This window comes from Nelumbo nucifera, chromosome 3, assembly GCF_055504915.1.
Source record: "Nelumbo nucifera cultivar China Antique chromosome 3, China Antique-T2T, whole genome shotgun sequence".
In the NCBI taxonomy this organism is placed as follows: Eukaryota; Viridiplantae; Streptophyta; class Magnoliopsida; order Proteales; family Nelumbonaceae; genus Nelumbo; species Nelumbo nucifera.
The window spans coordinates 16,953,280-16,972,898 of record NC_142651.1 but is presented as its reverse complement, the minus strand read 5'-3'; the positions used below and the strand labels follow the sequence as shown (position 1 = coordinate 16,972,898).

At 41.9% G+C, this 19,619-nt stretch overlaps 2 protein-coding genes across 2 annotated transcripts; one reads left to right on the top strand and one right to left on the bottom strand.

The window, feature by feature from the left end:
* Positions 1 to 4,241: 4,241 nt before the first annotated feature.
* Positions 4,242 to 4,721, top strand: LOC148800984 (uncharacterized). Its single transcript, XM_088900296.1, has one exon. The coding sequence runs from the start codon at positions 4,242 to 4,244 to the stop codon at positions 4,719 to 4,721; it is 480 nt and encodes a 159-aa protein (XP_088756422.1).
* A 4,310-nt stretch (positions 4,722 to 9,031) lies between these two features.
* LOC104598824 (putative mitochondrial-processing peptidase subunit beta, mitochondrial) lies at positions 9,032 to 17,867 on the bottom strand. Its single transcript, XM_010261062.2, has 9 exons — positions 17,119 to 17,867; positions 15,381 to 15,545; positions 15,082 to 15,219; positions 14,826 to 14,977; positions 14,629 to 14,737; positions 10,737 to 10,835; positions 10,177 to 10,242; positions 9,478 to 9,585; positions 9,032 to 9,365 (listed from the first exon to the last, which is right to left on the bottom strand). Exons 1-9 carry the CDS (start codon positions 17,779 to 17,781, stop codon positions 9,279 to 9,281), a joined length of 1,587 nt encoding a protein of 528 aa, XP_010259364.1. The 5' UTR covers positions 17,782 to 17,867; the 3' UTR covers positions 9,032 to 9,278.
* Positions 17,868 to 19,619: the final 1,752 nt, after the last annotated feature.

Sequence of the window (19,619 nt, the reverse complement as noted above, 5' to 3'; positions counted from 1 at the left end):
AGCACTTTTGGAAAAAATGGGTTATGGGAAAGTTATTAATAGTGCATGGCATCGAATACCTCATAAAAAATGGAATAGGGGTAATTTTAACTTTTAGGGGGCGTTTTTTTTTTTATTTTGAGATGGGGAAAGTTGGTCAATGGGATTTTGGTTCCCATTAACCAAGAATCCCATGTTCTTTTTTCATATTTATGTGGGGACTAAGGAAAGTTTATTTTCTTAGGTATCGCTTATTCGGGTAAGTGATGCCCATCTCCTAGGTGGATAAATAACTTTCTCACCTAGGGGAAAGTTGCCAACACTTGAATGAAACAAGAATGCCCTTTTTAATAATGGATTTTTATGGCTAAAATGGTCATTACCTTATTTACATGAGAAATAAAAGAACATGAATAAATGCATTTACCCGAATAAGTATTTCCAAGAAAAATTTATCCAAATAACTGCATTTACCTAGATAAATAACTTATCAAAAAGCAAATGGGGCCTTAAGAGATTTCCCCTTTTGAAAGCCTAAATAAGATTTACTCTAGAAATAGTAACAGGAAAGCCATGAAATAATAAAACAGATAAATCTCATATTTACATCAAAAGGGGGGCTATCGTATCCTCTCGATATGGGAACTTATCTCCATCTTAATTCTCCCTAGGCAATACAACCCACCCATAGAAACAGTCCGGGCTTTTACTAATATAACCTTCAAAGCTAAAACATAATAACATCCATTTGATATTACAGTATACATTTTTGTACATAATCGATAAGGTTATGCAACTATGACAATGCACCTGAACTTTGGAGTAGTGTCAAGTTGGGTTAATTTTGACTGTTGGGGCCCAACAGCATAGGCTGTTGAGACAGTTTCTGGGTTGGGCACGTTTTAGGCAATTCACCTATTTACACCCATGCTTTTAATTTTAGTCAAAATAAATCAAGACATAATTATTAACTTACCCATTCTCATAATAACGTGGCATTCCCAGAAATTCTCTCAACAGCCTAGGAGTCCCAACATCTAAAGTTTTTCCGTGTCAAGTCAGTATCTGAACTTTCAAATTTTGGAAAACTGTCAATTTAGTTTAAAATAATTAAAAGACGTTACTGTCCTCCAACATGATGTTATTTACAGCGATGCCAATGAATGTGTTGGTGTTCCAAAGTCTAGTGTCGTCAATGGCTTCGAGAGCACCTCTTTTTCCAGTGCTCTTCCGCTAATCCCATGCGGCGGCGATGCGTCAGGTCCAGTTGAGTGAGGGTTCTTCATGTTGGGGCCTATTGAGCGAGGCACACTATCCAGGTCACTTGGTGTGACGGTGACCAATGCTTTTGATAGGGGGAGAGTCCCTTTCTCAACTCTACTTGGTGGTTTTTACGTGAAAAAGAAGAGGAAGAAGGGGATTTCTGGGATCCGGAAGGCGTTTTACCGGAACTTCTTGAAGAAAAAACAACCCTGGGTGGTGTCGGTTCATAATTTCATTGGCCGGAAAGATGGTCCAATGTCGGGGTATGGAGGTGAACCAGAGGGAAAAAACGATAGCAACATTAATGGGCCCATGTGAAGGCCAAGGATAGTCTCAATGGTGGTGTCGATTCACGTCATGTCTGAAGAACACGGGTGGCTCTTCGTCGGCATTTATGATAGTCTCAATGGTCCTGATGCGTCGGAATTCTTGATGAGTAATCTATATGGTGTTGTGTTTAATGAACTCGAGGGATTGTTTTGGGATGCTGAGAAAGATTCTTCAGTGCTTATAGGCAATGTTTTTGAACCGTTGTTGATTCGGACGGTCGGATCATTTGGCCCAAAAACCGTCCAAACAATCAGTTCTATTTTACCCCTAATTTGCTCCTTGATAAAAAACTGTTGACTATGTCAAAAAATCGCTGACCCGGGCGGTTGAACCATCGACTCGTTTGACCAAAACAGTAGTTCACAATATAAAACTGCAGGAGAGAAACACACAAACTCAGATCTGAGTTAATGTCTCAGATCTGAGTTCGCGTCTCAAATCTGAGGAAGACGAAGAAGACAAAGAAGAAGAACTCGGATCTCAGATCTCAAATCTGTGTTTGTTGCCGCCACTTCGCCATCGTCGTCACCATTATCATCGCCCGTGAGCGTCGAACCACCTCTTCCTTCTTCCCTCCTTCCCTCCTCCTCCTTCCTTTCATTTCTCTTCTTTTCTTTTTTCCTTTCTCCTTTCGTTCTTTCTTAGCCGACATCTCCTCTCCTTTCTCAAATCTCATAACTCATATAAAACATTTGCCCTAATATGCAAACCATTCGAACCGCTGACCTGGAAATCAGTAGATAGAACGGTTCTGTTTCCGAATCAATTTTTAAAACCTTGCTTACAGGGCAAGAAAATGGGAATAGCAACTTAGAAATAGAAAATGTGGTTGGTAATGAAGGAAATGAACTGAGCTAGGGGAACACTACCGAAGAGGTTGCAAAGGATGAAGAAATAGTTCAGAAAAACTGTCCCGAAAGGATGGAAAAGTAAGAAAAAACTGCAGTGAAGGGATTGCAAAGGATGAGGAAATGGGTTGGGAGAAATGTGGCGATGAGGGGGCCAAGGATGAGGAAGTTTTAGAGGGTGGCAAAAGTTTTAAATCCACCATCTTTAACTAGTGGGTCAGTCAAGAGAGTGACGTTGCAATTAGAGCAGACGGTCTGAAGAAGGAAACTTCTTTGGGAATTTCTTGCCAAAGTAGAGGCAGATAATGGACTCGATCTTTCAGATTTGGACAGGTTGCTGTTGTCCAAACTCAAATATGGGTTTTCTAGAAACAAGGAGGGTCATAACAGGAAGTTTCAGGGAACTAAGACTATGAGGAAACGGCCATTGTTGCTCTGTTTTATTTTTAGTTTCAAGGAAGAAGATAATAAACAGTATCTTCTTTAAAATGGTAGTTTTGAAATCTGAGAATGCTATAAATCACATATGACAATCACGAGCATGCACAGTATTAAATTGACAGTTTTCGAAAGTTTGGACACTACAATAAGTAATAACACGTTTTGAGGTTCGGGTACTAACTTGACACCACCCACAGAGTTCAGATTACTAAATTGAAATTTTCCCCATAGTTAAAATTTGTTCATTACCCTAATAGTTAATACAACGACCATCTCTCCCTTTTTTTTGCTTCTTTGTGCAGGCAAATGCGTTTGCTCTTCATGATTCAACTAATAAAAAATAAAAAGAAATTAAAACTTTCAATTCAAACTGAATTGGATGATCGAGTAGGTGTGCAAGGCAGCAGCTGAAATTGGACGGAAGACCAAATCTCCAAGGATACTTAGAGTTGGGTTTTGTTTCTTTGTGGCCTTACGGCCGCAGAGTTCAACTTGGAGACATTAGACAAGCAAAATGCCTAGTTGTGACGGTTCAGCCACCATTAGCGCCATCATCACGCCATATAAGTATTTGGGTTGGGTCTTTGTACTCTTTTTGTAAGGGGGGTATGCCAATGGCAATTATGTAAATAGTAATATGCGTGTACAGTGTTTTGATGTATCATTTTGTCACTCCCCCAAAAGCTTAACGTACTCTTTGATGGGAGGTAGGTAGTCGAGTGAGCTCATAAGCATGTAAAGGTTAAGCACGAGATCCCCTCGACACTGTACTGTGTGTTTGTGCTTACCATTGATTAATGCAATACAAGTTACATTTTGTCTAATTTGTGTGCACTCTTGTTTCCTTTTGTGTATTGTTGCTTGCATTTGTAGGCTTTCTCGACCCCAATCGAGCGCTGCACGGGGCCCCGTCGATTAGCCCCGTGACAGTTGGTATCAGAACCTCGTTGACACTAGCGGTTGTCAAGCCCAACGAGTCCTTTTCGTGCCCCGCAACAACACCAGCCCGATGAAGAATCGTGACATGCGAGAGAAGATCCAGGAAGGGATCTCACGGGTTTATGATGAGGACAAGCCTAGAGGTAGCTCTCCCAAAGACAAAGGCGTCAGCTCAAAGCATAGCAAGCGTGACAAGCCAGTTGACAAGCTTGCGACCATGGACAAGCGCATCATGCGCTGTGAAGCAGTGGTTGGCGAAACTCGTGACCGTGTGGACGAGCTTCAACTCAACCTTGAGACCATAGCATCGGTCGTGGAAAGATTGAGGACCAGTCCTGTGACAGCTCCAACAGGCCAAACAACCCACTAGAAGACCTGGTGAAGTGCCTACAGATCCAGCTCGAAGACTTGAAGGGCGAAGTGACCCTTCTGAAGAGGCTGATGGCCAGTACAGCCAGCACACCTGCTGCTCCAGCCCCTCCAAAGATCAAAGTCCGTGAGCCTACCTCATATGTAGGGACCCGCGATGCCCGGGAGCTTGACAACTTCCTGTGGCAAATGGAACAATATTTCACCGCCGCCGAACTCGTTGAGGAGGCGGCCAAGGTGCGTACTGTTGTTATGTATCTTACTGATGTTGCTATGTTATGGTGGCGCAGGAGATGTGCCAACGCGGAGCAAGGATTATGCTCCATTAATACCTGGTCTGTGTTCAAGAGCGAGATAAAACGCCAGTTCTATCCAGAGAACGTGGAGTACCAAGCCCGTCGGAAGCTCAAGAACCTAAAACACACGAGCTCATTGCATGAGTACGTGAAGGAGTTCTCCGCACTATCACTCGAGATCACGGACATGTCAGACAAGGACCTTCTCTTCAACTTTATGGACGGCCTACAACAATGGGCCGAGCTTGAACTCTAGAGACGAGGTGTGAAGGACCTCGCCACAGCCATGGCCGTTGCTGAACAACTGGTAGACAACAGGCGACCAAGCAAAGACGGCCCCAAACCCAACTCATATCAGGGCGTAGGGAAGATAGGAGGTGGTGGGAAACCTTACTACGCGCCCAAGGGAGACTCTGGGCCAAGTAAACCCTACACTTTTAAGTTCTACAGGAGACCCGAAGGAGACTCTGGATACAGGGGTGGCCAGTTTGTGAAGAGAACACCTCCGGCACCATGCTTCATCTGTGAGGGAAAACATTGGACTAAGGATTGTCCTAATCGGGGGAAGCTCAATGCCTTGCTTGCAAAGCTTAGTGATGATGAGCATAGCGAGGAGGAGAAGGACCCAGGGGAGACAAGAATGGGGGCTCTACGAAGACTCAATGCAATGAAGAAGAAGACGAGCCTGCAAGGAGCATCAAAGTTCAAGCCGAAGGGACTAATGTATGTAGACATTCGCTTGAATGGTAAGCCCACAAGAGCCATGGTGGATACAGGTGCTACCCACAACTTTATCTCTATGGAGGAGGCATCCCGAGTAGAACTTGCACCTACCAAGGAAGTCGGATGGTTGAAGGCTGTGAACTCTAATGCCAAACCCATACAAGGTGTAGTTCATGGGGTGGTCTTGCAACTTGGTGATTGGGAAGGAATGATAGACCTCTCAGTCGTGCCCATGGATGATTTTCAGGTTGTTCTCGGCATGGACTTCTTAACTCAAGTAAAGGTCGTGTCCATGCCCTTCCTCAACAAAGTGTGCATATTCGAAGATCAGGCTCCTTGCATGGTTCCAGTTGTGCCAAAGACCACGTCCACCCCCAAGATGCTCTCAGCATTGCAACTCAAGGATGGAATGCGGAAATGAGAGACCACTTACCTAGCCACCTTGGTGGACTCCGACCTGCCTGACCCACCAACCGGGCATATCCCGCCAGCGATTACAATGGCATTAGAAGAATTCCAGGATTTCATGCCTCCCACATTGTCGAAGAAGCTTCCCCCAAGGAGAGAAGTTGATCACAAGATTGAGTTGGAGCCTGGAACCAAACCACCGGCACGCCCGCCATATAGAATGTCTCCTCCTGAGCTGGCCGAGCTACGAAAGCAGTTGAATGAGTTGTTGGATGTTGGATTAATTCAGCCTTCTAAGGCCCCTTTTGGAGCACCAGTCCTGTTTCAAAAGAAGCGTGATGGATCTCTTCGGCTCTGTATTGACTACCGAGCTCTCAACAAGCTCACCATCAAGAACAAATATCCCATACCTTTGGTGGTCGACCTCTTTGACCAGCTCAGCAGGGCCAAGTACTTCACCAAGCTAGACCTGAGGCCGGGGTACTATCAAGTGCGTATAGCCGAAGGAGATGAACACAAAACAGCTTGTATTACCCGATATGGGTCCTTTGAATTTCGTGTCATGCCCTTTGGGCTCACCAATGCTCCAGCCACCTTTTGTACATTGATGAACAGAATATTTCATCCCTATCTAGACCAATTTGTTGTTGTGTATATTGATGATATTGTAATTTACAGTAGAACCTCTGAGGAACATGTTGACCACCTCCGTACTGTTTTTCAGGTCTTGCGGGACAACAGCCTGTTTGTTAAGAAGGAGAAATGTTCTTTCGCCACAGAAGAGGTGGCCTTCCTCGGACATATAATCCGAGCAGGTACAATCAGTATGGATCCAGCTAAAGTCAAGGCCATTCAAGATTGGGCACCACCCACCAGGGTCACCGAACTTCGCTCCTTCCTTGGCCTCGTGAACTACTATCGAAGATTCATCTTTGGATTCTCAGCACGAGCCACTACCCTCACCAACTTACTGAAGAAGACTAGTATGTGGACCTGGAGTGAATGTTGCCAAACAGCTTTTGATGATTTGAAGAGAGCTGTCTCAGTAGAACTTGTCCTCGACTTGCCTGATCCAAGCAAGCCGTATGAGTTACACACAGATGCTTCTGATTTTTCCATTGGTGGGATCTTGATGCAAGAAGGACATCTCATTGCCTTTGAAAGCCGCAAATTGAATGATACAGAGAGGAGGTACACTGTGCAAGAGAAGGAGATGATAGCCATCATTCACTGCCTCCGCACATGGCGACACTACCTGCTGGCTCCAAGTTCGTGGTCAAGACTGACAACATAACTACTAGTTACTTTCAGTCACAGAAGAAGCTGAGCCCTAAGCAAGTTCGATGGCAAGATTTCTTAGTGGAGTTTGACATGACTCTAGAGTACAAGCCAGGGCTGATGAACAGGGTTGCCGATGCACTTAGTAGGAAGGCCGAGCTTGCAACACTATCCACAAGTGAAGGTCCCTCTCACAGCCAGATCAGACTGGTCCTCATTAAGCTCATCAAGGAAGGACTCCAGAAGGACCCCATTGCTCAGAGCCTATTGACAGCGGCTCGTGAAGGGAAGACTAGGCGGTTTTGGGTTGAAGAATGCCTTCTTTTGACAAAGGGAAGGCAGATATTTGTACCGAGAGTTGAAGACTTGAGGAAGACTCTCCTACGTGAATGTCATGACAGCTTATGGGCAGAACACCCTGTGTGGCAGCGTACATTGGCACTTCTACAACATGCCTATTATTGGCTTCATATGGACCAAGATGTTCGAGAATACACAAGGACATGCTTGATTTGCCAGCAAGACAAGCCCAAGCGTGCCAAGCCTCTTGGACTCCTACAACTACTTCCAACTCCCTCACAACCTTGGGAGAGTGTTTCCATGGACTTCATCAGCGGTCTTCCTAAAATGGGAGACTATGCATCCATCATTGTTGTTGATAGATTTTCCAAATATGCCACTTTCACCTCAGCACCAAAGCACCTTTCAGCTGAAGACACGACATACATTTTCTTCAAGCACGTGGTGAAATATTGGGGAGTCCCACAGAACATTGTTAGTGATCGGGATCCCCGATTCATTAGTGTTTTCTGGACAGAGCTATTCAAGCTTCTTGGCTCGAACTTGAACTTCTCCAGCAACAGCCATCCAGAGTCAGATGGGCAGACAGAGAGAATGAACTCCCTCCTTGAAGAGTACCTCCGCCATTTTGTATCAGCTACACAGAAGAATTGGATTCGATTGTTGGACATTGCACAGTTCTCCGTCAACACACAGAAGAACTCTTCCACCAATCAAAGTCCTTTTGAAGTCATCACCGGCCAACTACCAAGATGTCCGCACAGCATCGTCAACAACCATCAAAGAAGAAGCCCTCGAGCCTTCACTTTCACCAGGTAATGGAAAAGATGCCTTGACATCACTTGAGCCTCCCTAGAGAAAGCCTCCAAAAGAATGAGGAAATGGGCCGATTTGGGTAGACGACCCGAGAACTTCCAAGTAGGTGACCTAGCCTTAGTAAAACTCCATACCCATTGCCTTAGGTAATTTCAAAGAGTACACCCCGGGCTTGTGAGAAAATACGATGAACCCTGTGAAATCCTAGCCAAAGTAGGAGCTTCAGCCTACAGACTCAAACTACCTCCATGGCTAAAAGTACACCCTGTCTTTCATGTAAACCAACTTAAACCCTACCATGCCGACAACCAAGATACCTCCCGAAACCAAAGTCAACGCCCACACCCTTCCTACCAACCACCCAAGAACCGATCCCTCGACTCCATCCTCAACCATAGGTTGTCCCAATCCTCCCAAACATCAGAATGGGAGTACCTGATGAAGTGGAAGGGACCTGTAGAAGAAAACACCTAGAAACTTGTAGAAGACCTTCCATTCGCAATGAAACTGGACGAGTACCTGAGGAAGAAATTTTGAGGACAAAGATTGAATTGAGTGGGGGAGATTGTGACGGTTCAGCCACCATTAGCGCCATCAACACGCCATTTAAGTGTTTGGGTTGGGTCCTTGTACTCTTTTTGTAAGGGGGGTATGCCAATGGCAATTATGTAAATAGTAATATGCATGTACAATATTTTGATGTATCATTTTATCACTCTCCCAAAAGCTTAACGTACTCTTTGAGAGGAGGTAGGTAATCGAGTGAGCTCACAAGCGTGTAAAGGTTAAGCACGAGATCCCCTCAACACTGTACTGTGTGCTTGTACTTACCACTGATTAATGCAATACAAGTTACCTTTTGTCTAATTTGTATGCACTTTTGTTTCCTTTTGTGTGTTATTGCTTGCATTTGTAAGCTATCTCAACCCCAATCGAGCGCCGCACGGGACCCCGTCGATTAGCCCCGTGACAGTGTCACGCCTCTCCCTTAATACTTAACATTCCAATCCAAAGTTCAATTATTGATCAAAACAGCACAAATTAGAGGCATAAGCAAGGTAGATAAAGAGAGTTACAGTGCCTAACAAAGCACAGTTACGTTATTGAAACATTTTTAACAATTATTCCTTTCACCAAAATGGGGGGATGTTACAAAAAACAAGATCCCAAAATACCAGCCACCGAAGGCCAAGGGAGTGTATATGTATAAAGCGATGGGAGCCTGGTTTTATGAGACATCTTGAAAATGGAAGATAAATAATGACGCAAGAAAAAAAAAAAGAATAACCTAGTAACGGTTCCAATAGGTCCTGCGCCTGAACCAGTTGTAGTCAGGTAGACCTTGGATCGGACCCATTGCTGCGATCGCAACATCCTGCAAACACCCAAGTGGAGATAAGGAGGCATGGCAATAGAGGGTTCACTGAATGAAGACATAGTTGGCACAAAAATTTTAATCATTCTAAAACGTAGTCCTTAGTCCTTACTTTGTCAAATATAAACCGGTTTGCAACACGTTTTACGGTGCTTGAATCCACTGCATCAATCCTTGCAAACAGTTCAGCAAATGGGATTCTTCTCCCATATGTAAGTAGCTGCAAGCACGCACATAACAAATTATAAAAGCATATATTTACATATATCTACATGAAAGCAAGTAGCAACTGTAATATTAATTCTTACATGGATTTGGATTGAATCTGCATCAAAAACCATTTTACCAGCTAGTGCAGGGTTTGCAAGGTTATAGGGTTTGGGGAGGGCTAACAAAGCACATTATAAATATGAATATGCAGCCATCCTGCTGTGGCTATCCGGGCCACATCTTTCAAACCAGAACACACTGTTTCAAGCAAATATATGCATGGAAAGTACAAGCATTGAATAGGCTACCAGTTGACCTGATACCAGGCAAATAGTTTCCTCAAAATTGTCCATGAAAATGGTTGTTTACCAGAGGGGTAGAAACTTAGAATAACCTAAATTGTGCTGCAATTTAGCTACTGTGACTACCAAAACCAAATCCCATACAAAAGGTGGCTTATCAGGAATTTTTCATCATAGGAAACACGTAATGAGCAAAATGGCCCATAAAGAATTATTGGGCTCCAAATTTTCTATATGCCATGATTGTCTTAACTCTTAATCCATATTATTTCAAACAAGTTTTCAAATAAGGATCCTACCTGACGTCCAATATCTTCAGCAACTGGACTGGTTCCATCAATGTGAAGGAGCAAAGAAGATTTCAACTGCAAAACAGCAAACATGTCAGTGGCTACATTACACTAAAATGACAGGGAGACTACACTACAGAAAAAGGTCTGATCTGATCTCTTCTTAATTGCTGTAAACCCACTCTAATCTTGTTACAGAAGTAATAAGTTGGAATCATCAATAATGCCACATCTCATATCATAAGCACTGTAAACCCAGAGACTAAGAAGATGCAAGAATGTTCACGTTATTTATGATTCCAACTTAACTAATCAGCTTCAATAAGATGAGCAAATCGTGAAGCAGCAAATGAATATGGTATATTCAAGGATGAGATGTATCATATTTCAACTACCAGCTGCTTTAATGCAAACCGATATATCACAAGCACTTCTTGCATTAGAAAATATGCACAAAATCAATTACTCAGTTAATCCATTTGAAAGAAAGTAGAAGGCCTATGAAATAAACAACAACAAGCAACAAAGGCCTATCAAACAGACAACAATAAATGAGTAAAAATAATTACCTGATTTCGAGCACGAGTAACATCAGCTTCTGAGACTCGGTAAGACAGCTTGCTTATCTCATACATAATTGCATAGGCTAGATCATCCAAACAATCAGGCTGAACACAAAATTAAAATATGAAAGGGTAAGTGGAGTATAGAAACACAAATAGTAAAATCAGAATGCAATTGAACTATGTCTGATGGTATATTTATGTCCAGAAAATGAATACATAGTTGAGATAGAGTAACAGAAAAATGGGGGACCCTAGCTCAAAATCAGGACAATTCAAATGTGTAGCCTCCCTGCCCAAGACTACATCTTCAAAATATCATACTAACTAGTTCCCAAATTCCACCCCACTACACAGTTGGAAGTTGGAACAAAAGAGTAGAATCCAAAAACTTGTCAACAATCACAAAAGATTAAAAAAAAAACATTCCATTTTTTTGAGAAAAAGCTAACCAGATTTCATTGATAGAGATAATAAGTACATGAGTAGGTGTACTAAAAGAGAAAACAACAGAAATACAAAATTACAAGAGGGGAAGCTTGTTGCTATATAAATTTTCTAGGTTCGCTCCCAATTTAGCTAATCCATCAGCAATATGGTTCATCTCCCTCAGGATCCACTTCAGAATAACATTCAAATTTTCCAGGGTGTCTCTTGCCTCTGACAGGTAATGACTCAACCTTCATGGGCCCCCCTCCTTCTCGTTCAACCATTTGATGGTATTGGCTGAATCTCCTACTATGGATAATTTCTGAATGCCTAGGTTTTTTATGATTCTGATACCAGTGAGGGCTGCCACCACTTCAGCCTTTGTCGAGTCTGTAATACCTAATGGACCACTAAACACCTAACAAATCAGTCCCTGTTCATCCCTCAAAATTCCACCTATCCCAGCTTTTCCCGGATTGCCTGCAGCACTCCCATCAAAATTTGGAATCATCCCTGCTTCAATTTGAGGAAGCTGAAGACTTTTGGTTGGTTGAGGGTGACTTGGGAGAAGTAGGATCGATTGGATATTTCTGTTAAGATCATTAAGGGATAGGTCTTGAAACATCTCACTGTTAACAGCCCATGAGTTACAACAGAAGAAGATATCTACGATTAGGTCCTCTAGAGATCTAGATCAGTTTTCAAAAATACGCCTGTTTCTTTCCTCCCAAATTCCCCACAAGACTGCATGAACCATGGTTTGCCAATACACTTAATCTCTTCTGCTCAAACCTGACCCATACCACTGGTTGAGAAACTCCTGAATGTGTTTGGGAGAGACCCAACTATAGCCTAACAGGTTTAAGAAATGCCACCATATCTTTTGAGAAAAGCTACAAAATGAATGAGTAGATGATCTGCTGATTCCCCTTCTCTTAGGCAAAGCACACATACATGAGGAGAGATATAACACCTTCCCTGGCTTTTCTTCTGGAGAAGATCACAAGTGTTTATTCTCTGTAGACACACTTCCCAAACAAAAAAACAGATCCTTAGAGGAATATGGCTGCTCCATATCCTCTTAAAAGGGAAAGAGGAAGTCTGGTCACCTGCAAGAATAGCCTTAAACAAAGATTTGGAAGAGAACACACCATTTGGGTTTAAGGTCCAGATTCGGGTATCGGAGGGATGAGGGGAGAGATAGACTTCTTTTAGGGTAAGGAAGAGGTTTAAAAGGTCTAAGATCTCAATTTCCTTCAAAGGTCTTCTCAGGTTTAGAGTCAAATTGGTGTCAGCAGGTAAGGCTGGAATGCAAGAGGAGACAGTTGAGTCTTGAATTGAGGAGAGATTAAAGATTCTAGGGAAGGATTCAGCTATGGTGGAATCCCCCCACCAGAGATCTTTCCAGAATTTTATTTTATTTCCGTTTCCCACTTTGAGTCTAATGAAAGGAATGAAGGATGAGTGAGAGGAAACTATATCTTTCCAAGGCGTTGAGTTCTTTGCCAGGTTCAACTGAAGATTACTATCCCACCCATTTGCATTTGTTCCATACTTGCTAGAGATACAGCTGCCCAAAGAGTATCGGATTCAGTGGGGAATCTCCATAGTCATTTGCTCAAGAGAGAGATATTCTTCTCTTTTAAATGCCCAACTCCCAATCCTCCCTCCTCCTTCAGCTTACACACTTGGTCCCAACTTACCAAGTGATTTCTATTCTCCCCTCCTCCATCCCAAAGGAAATTTCTTTGGATTTTCTCTAAGTAAAGTCTCACACTTTTGGAGGAATTTTGAAGACTGAAAAGTAGCAAGTTGGTAAGTTTGCTAGAGAGGCCTTTAGGAGAATCAGTCTGCCCCCTTTTGATAGGTAACCTTTTTTCCAAGAGGCTAATTTCCTTTCAAATTTCTCCACCACTGGGTCCCAGAAGTTTAGAGATCTTGGGTTACCTCCCAGGGGCATTCCAAGGTAGGTAATGGGAAGGCTTTCCACTTTACAATTCAGAATCTCTTTGATATTCTCTATGAGACTTTCTTCGACTAAGTTAATAGGAATAATGTTGGATTTGCTGAAATTAACCCTCAACCTGGTAACTAATTCAAAAGCTTCGATGACCCTCTTCACATTCAAGATATTTTCCAATGATGCATCCAAGAATAGGATGATGTTGTCAGCAAATTGTAAGAGAGAAACCTGGACCTGATCTCTTCCCACTTCAAAACCCTTGATCAAGCCCAGAACCTTGGCTTTGTCCAATAGCAAGTTGAAGATATCCATCGCTAAAGTAAAGAGGAGAGGAGAGAGAGGGCAACCTTGTCTAAGTCCTCGACTTGCCTTAAAGTAGCCCTTGGATTCTCCGTTTAGAAGCACTGAGAACCAGGATGAACCAATACAGCCTTTGATCCAACTGATCCATCTCCTACCGAAGCCTCTCAGACTCAAGCAGTCCAAGATACATTCCCAATTAACTTTATCATAAGCCTTTTCAAGGTCTAACTTGACTAGAACCCCTGGCAGTCCGCTGGCATTTCTGTCTTCTACACACTCATTTGCAATTAAGATACTGTCCACAATTTGTCTTCCTTTCACAAAGGTAAACTAATTCGGAGAGATCAAGTCTTGCAGCACTTCTTTCAGTCTTCTTGCTAGAACTTTGGCCAAGATTTTATACACACATCCGACTAGGCTTATCGGCCTAAAGTCCTTCACTTCCAAAACTCCCCCTTTCTTTGAGAATAAGCACAGAAAGGTTGAATTTAGGCCTTTGTTTACTATAGCTGAGGAGTGGAAATCTCTAAAGAATGAAAGGAACCTTCTTTGACAATATCCCAGCATTTTTGGAAAAAGAATAAAGGGAAACCGTCAAGGCCTGGTGCCTTGTCTCCATCCATGCTAAAGACTGCCTCTTTTATTTCCAACTCTTCAAAACTTCTTTCCATCCAATCTTTCTTCTCTCCCATCCTGATCCAACGACAGCCTTCAAGTTTGTTTTACCTGTTTTCCTTCAACCATTTGCTTCCACTTAGGTAACTACATGAAAATAAGGCGTATTTCTTTTAACTATGAATCAATCTCATCAAAAGTACCTAACTCCCCAGAACATATTGGCCCACATAAATTCCAACTCTGTTATGTTAAATGAAGGATGCCCCTCCAATACTAAACAGGCAAGATATTTTAACTCAAATATGAAGAGTATACAAACATGGCAATGCCAATGTTGAGAATGTAACACAATTTGAAGAAAGTTTCAACATATCAAAAGGTTATTACAGAATAAAGTTGGCCCTCCAAACTATTTAGAAGGCCGAATGTGTATCATGAAAACCGAGAATCTAATGCTTATCAAAAGAAGAAAAAGAAAAGAACAAACAAAACCAAATGCAGTTCACATGGCTACAATCTACAGAATAACAATCATGATCTAACATAAGTAGGAAAAGAAATTGAAAACGACCTGGGGCGCCTCACCTTGGCAATAGCATAAACACCAAACAGGCCTGTGTCCTTGTAGTTAGTGTTGAAAGCCATCATGCTCTCAGCTATTTCATTAATGGCAACCCTCTGTGCAAGCTCTGATCTGTTTATAAATTATTGAGATCAATGACCAAGCAAAAAAGCCCCAATTGCAAACATGAACTGGCAAAATGATATAACTGAACACTCACCCCATGTGCTTTCCTCCTCCCACATTCTTATTCCATGAACCCAGCATGGACTGCATGACCATCAAAGCAATTGAATCTGGATCTGTCCAAGAAGCTCCACTGAACGCCACAGCAAATTGTGCAAGAGGAACATCATCATCAATTATCCGAATCTGGTTGTTATGAAGCAATGGTGGAAATTTAAAATTTATTGGCAGAAGAAATATATCTCACAGACGAATAGAAACACATCACCCAACAAACATAACATCCATACCTCAGAGCCTGTAAAGGCTGATGGTTCTTTTGCAACCAACTGAGAAGCAGTAGTAGGGTCAGTTGAGAGCTTTGTGAAGAGTGTCTTTACTTTCTCAACAATATCCTCATGTTTAACAGCTCCAGCAGCAGAAATTACCTGAAATAAATGTCCAGGAAAAAATTAGCCATGCAGTTGAACCCCAAAATTCTGACTCATGAAGCTATTAGTAAGGAAAAAAAAATCACTTTAACCAACTGATCCACTTTCATTTAATTAGAAAAAATGAAAGAAATGCCTCCCTGGCTCAAGATAAGTACCATTCTAGGAGCTGTGTAATGTGTTGAGATGTAATTCTGTAGATGAGCTTTGGTGATTGTCTTAATATTCTGGGCAGGTCCCAAGATAGTCCTACCCAATGGAGTGTACTGGAAGGCAGTTGCATGCAAATGATCAAAAATAACTTCCTCAGCCTGCCCTTCCACCTATAAGACAGAAAAATGTAAAATATTATAATTTTGACCATCACAGATCTCAATTGTGACTAAGAGAAATACTAAAAGAAGACAAGAACTATTAATTATTTTAATAAAAGTAAATCCATGTTTCCATGTATATTGGAGCATCCAAATATCTAATATGCAATTATAAACAGTTTAGCTCTCTGAATGGCCTTCCCCACGAAAATTAAGAGCAAAGGGTATCACAGATGATGACAATAAGGGTCATCTAAGCATAGCCTCTCTTTTGTCAGATACAATTACCAAAAAATAAAAGAAAATTCTTGCTAATAATGTAGTTTTGCATTAGGCTATTGTTTTTCACTTTGGAAAGAAGCCCTTATATGAATATATATGCCAAGGGTCTTAGAGTTAGTTAGCCCAACTTGAGGCCATTTAAGTCCACTTGTACAAGCTGCACTAGATACAACCATGTTCATGTGTATCATAGCTCACATGTGTAACTATAAGTATTTAATGGCATATGTTCAGTGTGATTTTTCCTCTCTATTCTTGTGTCACCCTTCCATTTTATAAAGGGGTTCTATGTAAGCTTTTTCAAGAGCAAATACTTTTCTTAAACAAATTCAGGAATAAAGTATCACTGAGATAGAAATTTGCATCCCTTCAGCTGGTTCTGTTTTGACATGTCTCTGTTGTAGTGCTAATTCTTCCTCCATTGCTGCATCCCTTTTCTATATCTGGTATTAGTTTATTTATCTAATACAGTCGATCAGCCAACCATTAAAGTTTCCCGAATAGCAACACAAATAAAACACTAAGAACAAGGAGGGCAATCAGGGCTAAAGGCATTAGCATTTCTGGATGAACATCTAAAAATGGCTATAGGCTTAATTTTAGGAAAAACAAATGAAATACATTACTGTTGAGAATCTTTATGAGTATTATAATGCACTTATCTGTTAGGGTCATTTTGCCGGAAATTAGCCTGCTCACCAAAATAGTATAAGCAATTGTTTCACGTGAAAAAAATAGAAGATCAATTACCCCCAAGAACAAGGACAACGGTGACAAACTACGTGCACAATAGACGGGAAACAGAAAATTCAGCATATAGAAGCAACCACTTCTTTTTTTTTCCTGAAGCAGAGGTGGTTTGGGTGTGGGCGGGAATCATACTCGGGATACACTGTCATCAACATCGTCCAACCCCTGCACCTAGTATTTACGGATTTCGTTAAAGAATAATTCTTTGTCATTCCACTGTAAAGTGGCATCCACTGTTAATGCATATGCCTTCAAATATTATCCTGCTGTCCCAATCCGCTATTTGTTCTCCTCTCCTGAAGCCTCTGAGCTGTGCGGACCACTTTCGCAGTTCCTTGAATGACCTTTTGCGTTTATGCTATCAAGCATAAGAAATCCCTCCGGAATAAAACAATAAGAGCAATTCACTAACCCATGCAAGTCCCAGTGACAAATCTCAGCACAAGATCACGAGAATTAATCCAAATACCGTGCAATATATCAGGCGAAACCAGGAGGAGAGAGAGAGAGAAAGAGAAAGAAAGCAACAACAAAGACATAATGTCTATACCTCTTCCATCTCACGCAAAATAACATCCCGCTCACGATTGATCCGGTCCTCGCTAAAGCTAGAATTTTGCAATATATCAGCAAGGATATCGAGTGCCTTGGGAACATCCTTGTCCATTACCTTAGCGTAATACGTCGTCTGCTCCCTGGAGGTATACGCATTCAAATGCCCTCCCATGTTCTCAATCTCCTCTTCCAAAACCCTAACTGACCTCTTTTCCGTGCCCTTGAATATCATGTGCTCAAGGAAATGCGCAGTGCCGTTCGTCTCATCGGTTTCGAACCTACTCCCGGCATCGATCCACACGCCAACAGTTGCAGTCCGACATGCCAGGTTCGACTCGGTAGCGACTCGGAGGCCATTAGGGAGAGTTGTAACGCGAGTCTCAGGAGCCGCCAGGATCTTCGTGTGATCAACAAGGACTGGATGGGGCGAGGCGTGCTGGAGGAAACGAGGATCGGGATTGTCGAGTCGCTTGAGCCTCTGTTTCACTGCTTCTGCGAGTCGATCGTAGACCATGACATTAGGAGCTGGAGGAGATGGTGCAGTTGCGACGGCGGGAGAAGTCGATGCAGATCGACTGGATTGCAGAAGAGCGCGGGGAGATAAAGATGAGGGTTTGTGGGATCTACGAGCTAGAGTTAAGAGCTGCCTAATCGCCATGGCTATGGCTTCTCGAGTTTCAGTTTACGGTGGCGGAGGAGAGAGGACTTGGAAATGTTTATAAAAAGATCCCGCGGATGCAAGGCGTTTTAGCCCTCGAATTTTATTTATTTATTTTATTTATAAGAAAAATCGTAGCGAAAAAAAAAAACAATAAATTCATAAATCGTAGCGAAAATCTTGTTATCTTGATGCCGGAGAGGTATCATACAGGACACGGCTTCAGTACTCACAAGAGCATGCTTACACCGTTCGCACAGCCTTTCGAACCGTTCATTGGAAATATCTTCGTATTTATATATTTTTTTAATTAAGATATCCCAATGTCGGTCTTGAGAGCATCAAAGTCGATTTCGGAAAGAATATTGACGAGTCAAAAGTCAAAACTCCAAACTCCCCTCTCTAATGTATGTTAATGAATACCGGATCCCTTACCACTTCCCCGGATGCAAGAACGCTACTCATATCTACCCATAAGTATAGGGACAGGGATTTTTTTTTAAATCGGATTGGACACGAACCGTTTTAGCCACCGATTCCTGGGTTAAACGGTTCAATCGTTCAATTCAAATGAATAGCCTATTCTGGTTTAAAGTAAAAAATAATTATAATAAAAATAGCCATAAAACTGTCGTTGTTTATGTCAACAGGTCACTGACCATCAACGATTTTTTCCCATTAATGGTTTTAGATGAAACAGAACTGATTGCCTAACTGGTTTTTGGGCCAACCAGTCCAACTATCTGGTCCTATTTCCAAAACCATGAGTAGGGATGATATGGTCGGGCCGGCCTGGGCAAGGTTACGTTTTTATAGAGTATCAACAGTATTAAGGCCTGTCCAGGTCTTGGCCTAGCCTATACCCAAGCCTGATGTTACATGATCGGGTCACATGGGACTGGTCCATGTGAATTAAATTTTAATTTTTATGTTCATAGTTATTGAATATATAGTAATATATAATATAATATTCTGTATTTATATATAGATATATATTTAGTAAAATATTATATCATGTATGTAATATATTATACATAATATAAGATATAGCAGTATATAATATTATATGCAATAATTTCCAGGCCAGCCCAAGCCAATTGGACCTATAGCTTGCTTGGCCCTAGCCTAGCCCGCATTGTGTATGGGCTTGATGCGGGTCTAGGTCAGCACAGGCTTCACAAAAATGTGGCTGTCCAAACTCAGGGTCTATTTGGTTTGCAGGAATAAGGGTTCGGAATTAGAAATTGAACAGACTATTTCAATTCCAACTGTTTGGTTGGGCAGAATCGGAATCCCGTTCTTATTCCTGTTGGAATGGCCATTCCCTGTTCTTTCCTTAGGAATAAAATCTCATTCCTGCTGATTTTAATTCTCATTCTCATTCGTGTATGAACCAAATAGACTATGGGAATAGACCATTCCCATTTTGATTTTGATAATAACTACGAACCAAACGGACCCTCAGAAATTTATGGGGCCAGATCATACATGATCATCCCTACCCACATTACATTGTATTGCAGTTGCATATTATGAACATCTCCATGGCATTCAGAATTCATACCCACAAATTCTTCCCACATTCCTATTCACGAAGCACTACAGTCACACATTGAGAACATCTCCCTTATCATTCATGGGAGTTTGGGTAGGATATCTGAGTTTGTTTGTATGTTGTCAACTTGTCATTCATGGGAGGTGTTCTCATTGCCCACATTTGAGAGGGCTTTCATGCAACAATAATTTTGGGCCTTGTAATATGGGCTCCACTCCAAAAAACATGAAGCTATGTTTGGTGAGAAACCCAAAGAGCCCATATATATTTACCAAGGTTTTCG

What these genes read in the sequence shown, in the direction of transcription:
- LOC148800984 (XM_088900296.1), top strand. Translation starts at nt 4,242, where the DNA reads ATGGCCAGTACAGCCAGCACACCTGCTGCTCCAGCCCCTCCAAAGATC.
- LOC104598824 (XM_010261062.2), bottom strand. Translation starts at nt 17,781, where the DNA reads ATGGCGATTAGGCAGCTCTTAACTCTAGCTCGTAGATCCCACAAACCC. An exon ending in TTTTGCGTGAGATGGAAGAG is followed by an intron (nt 15,546 to 17,118) that starts GTATAGACATTA and finishes TCTGTCTTATAG; the next exon opens with GTGGAAGGGCAGGCTGAGGA. An exon ending in TTACTCGTGCTCGAAATCAG is followed by an intron (nt 10,243 to 10,736) that starts GTAATTATTTTT and finishes GCTGTTTTGCAG; the next exon opens with TTGAAATCTTCTTTGCTCCT.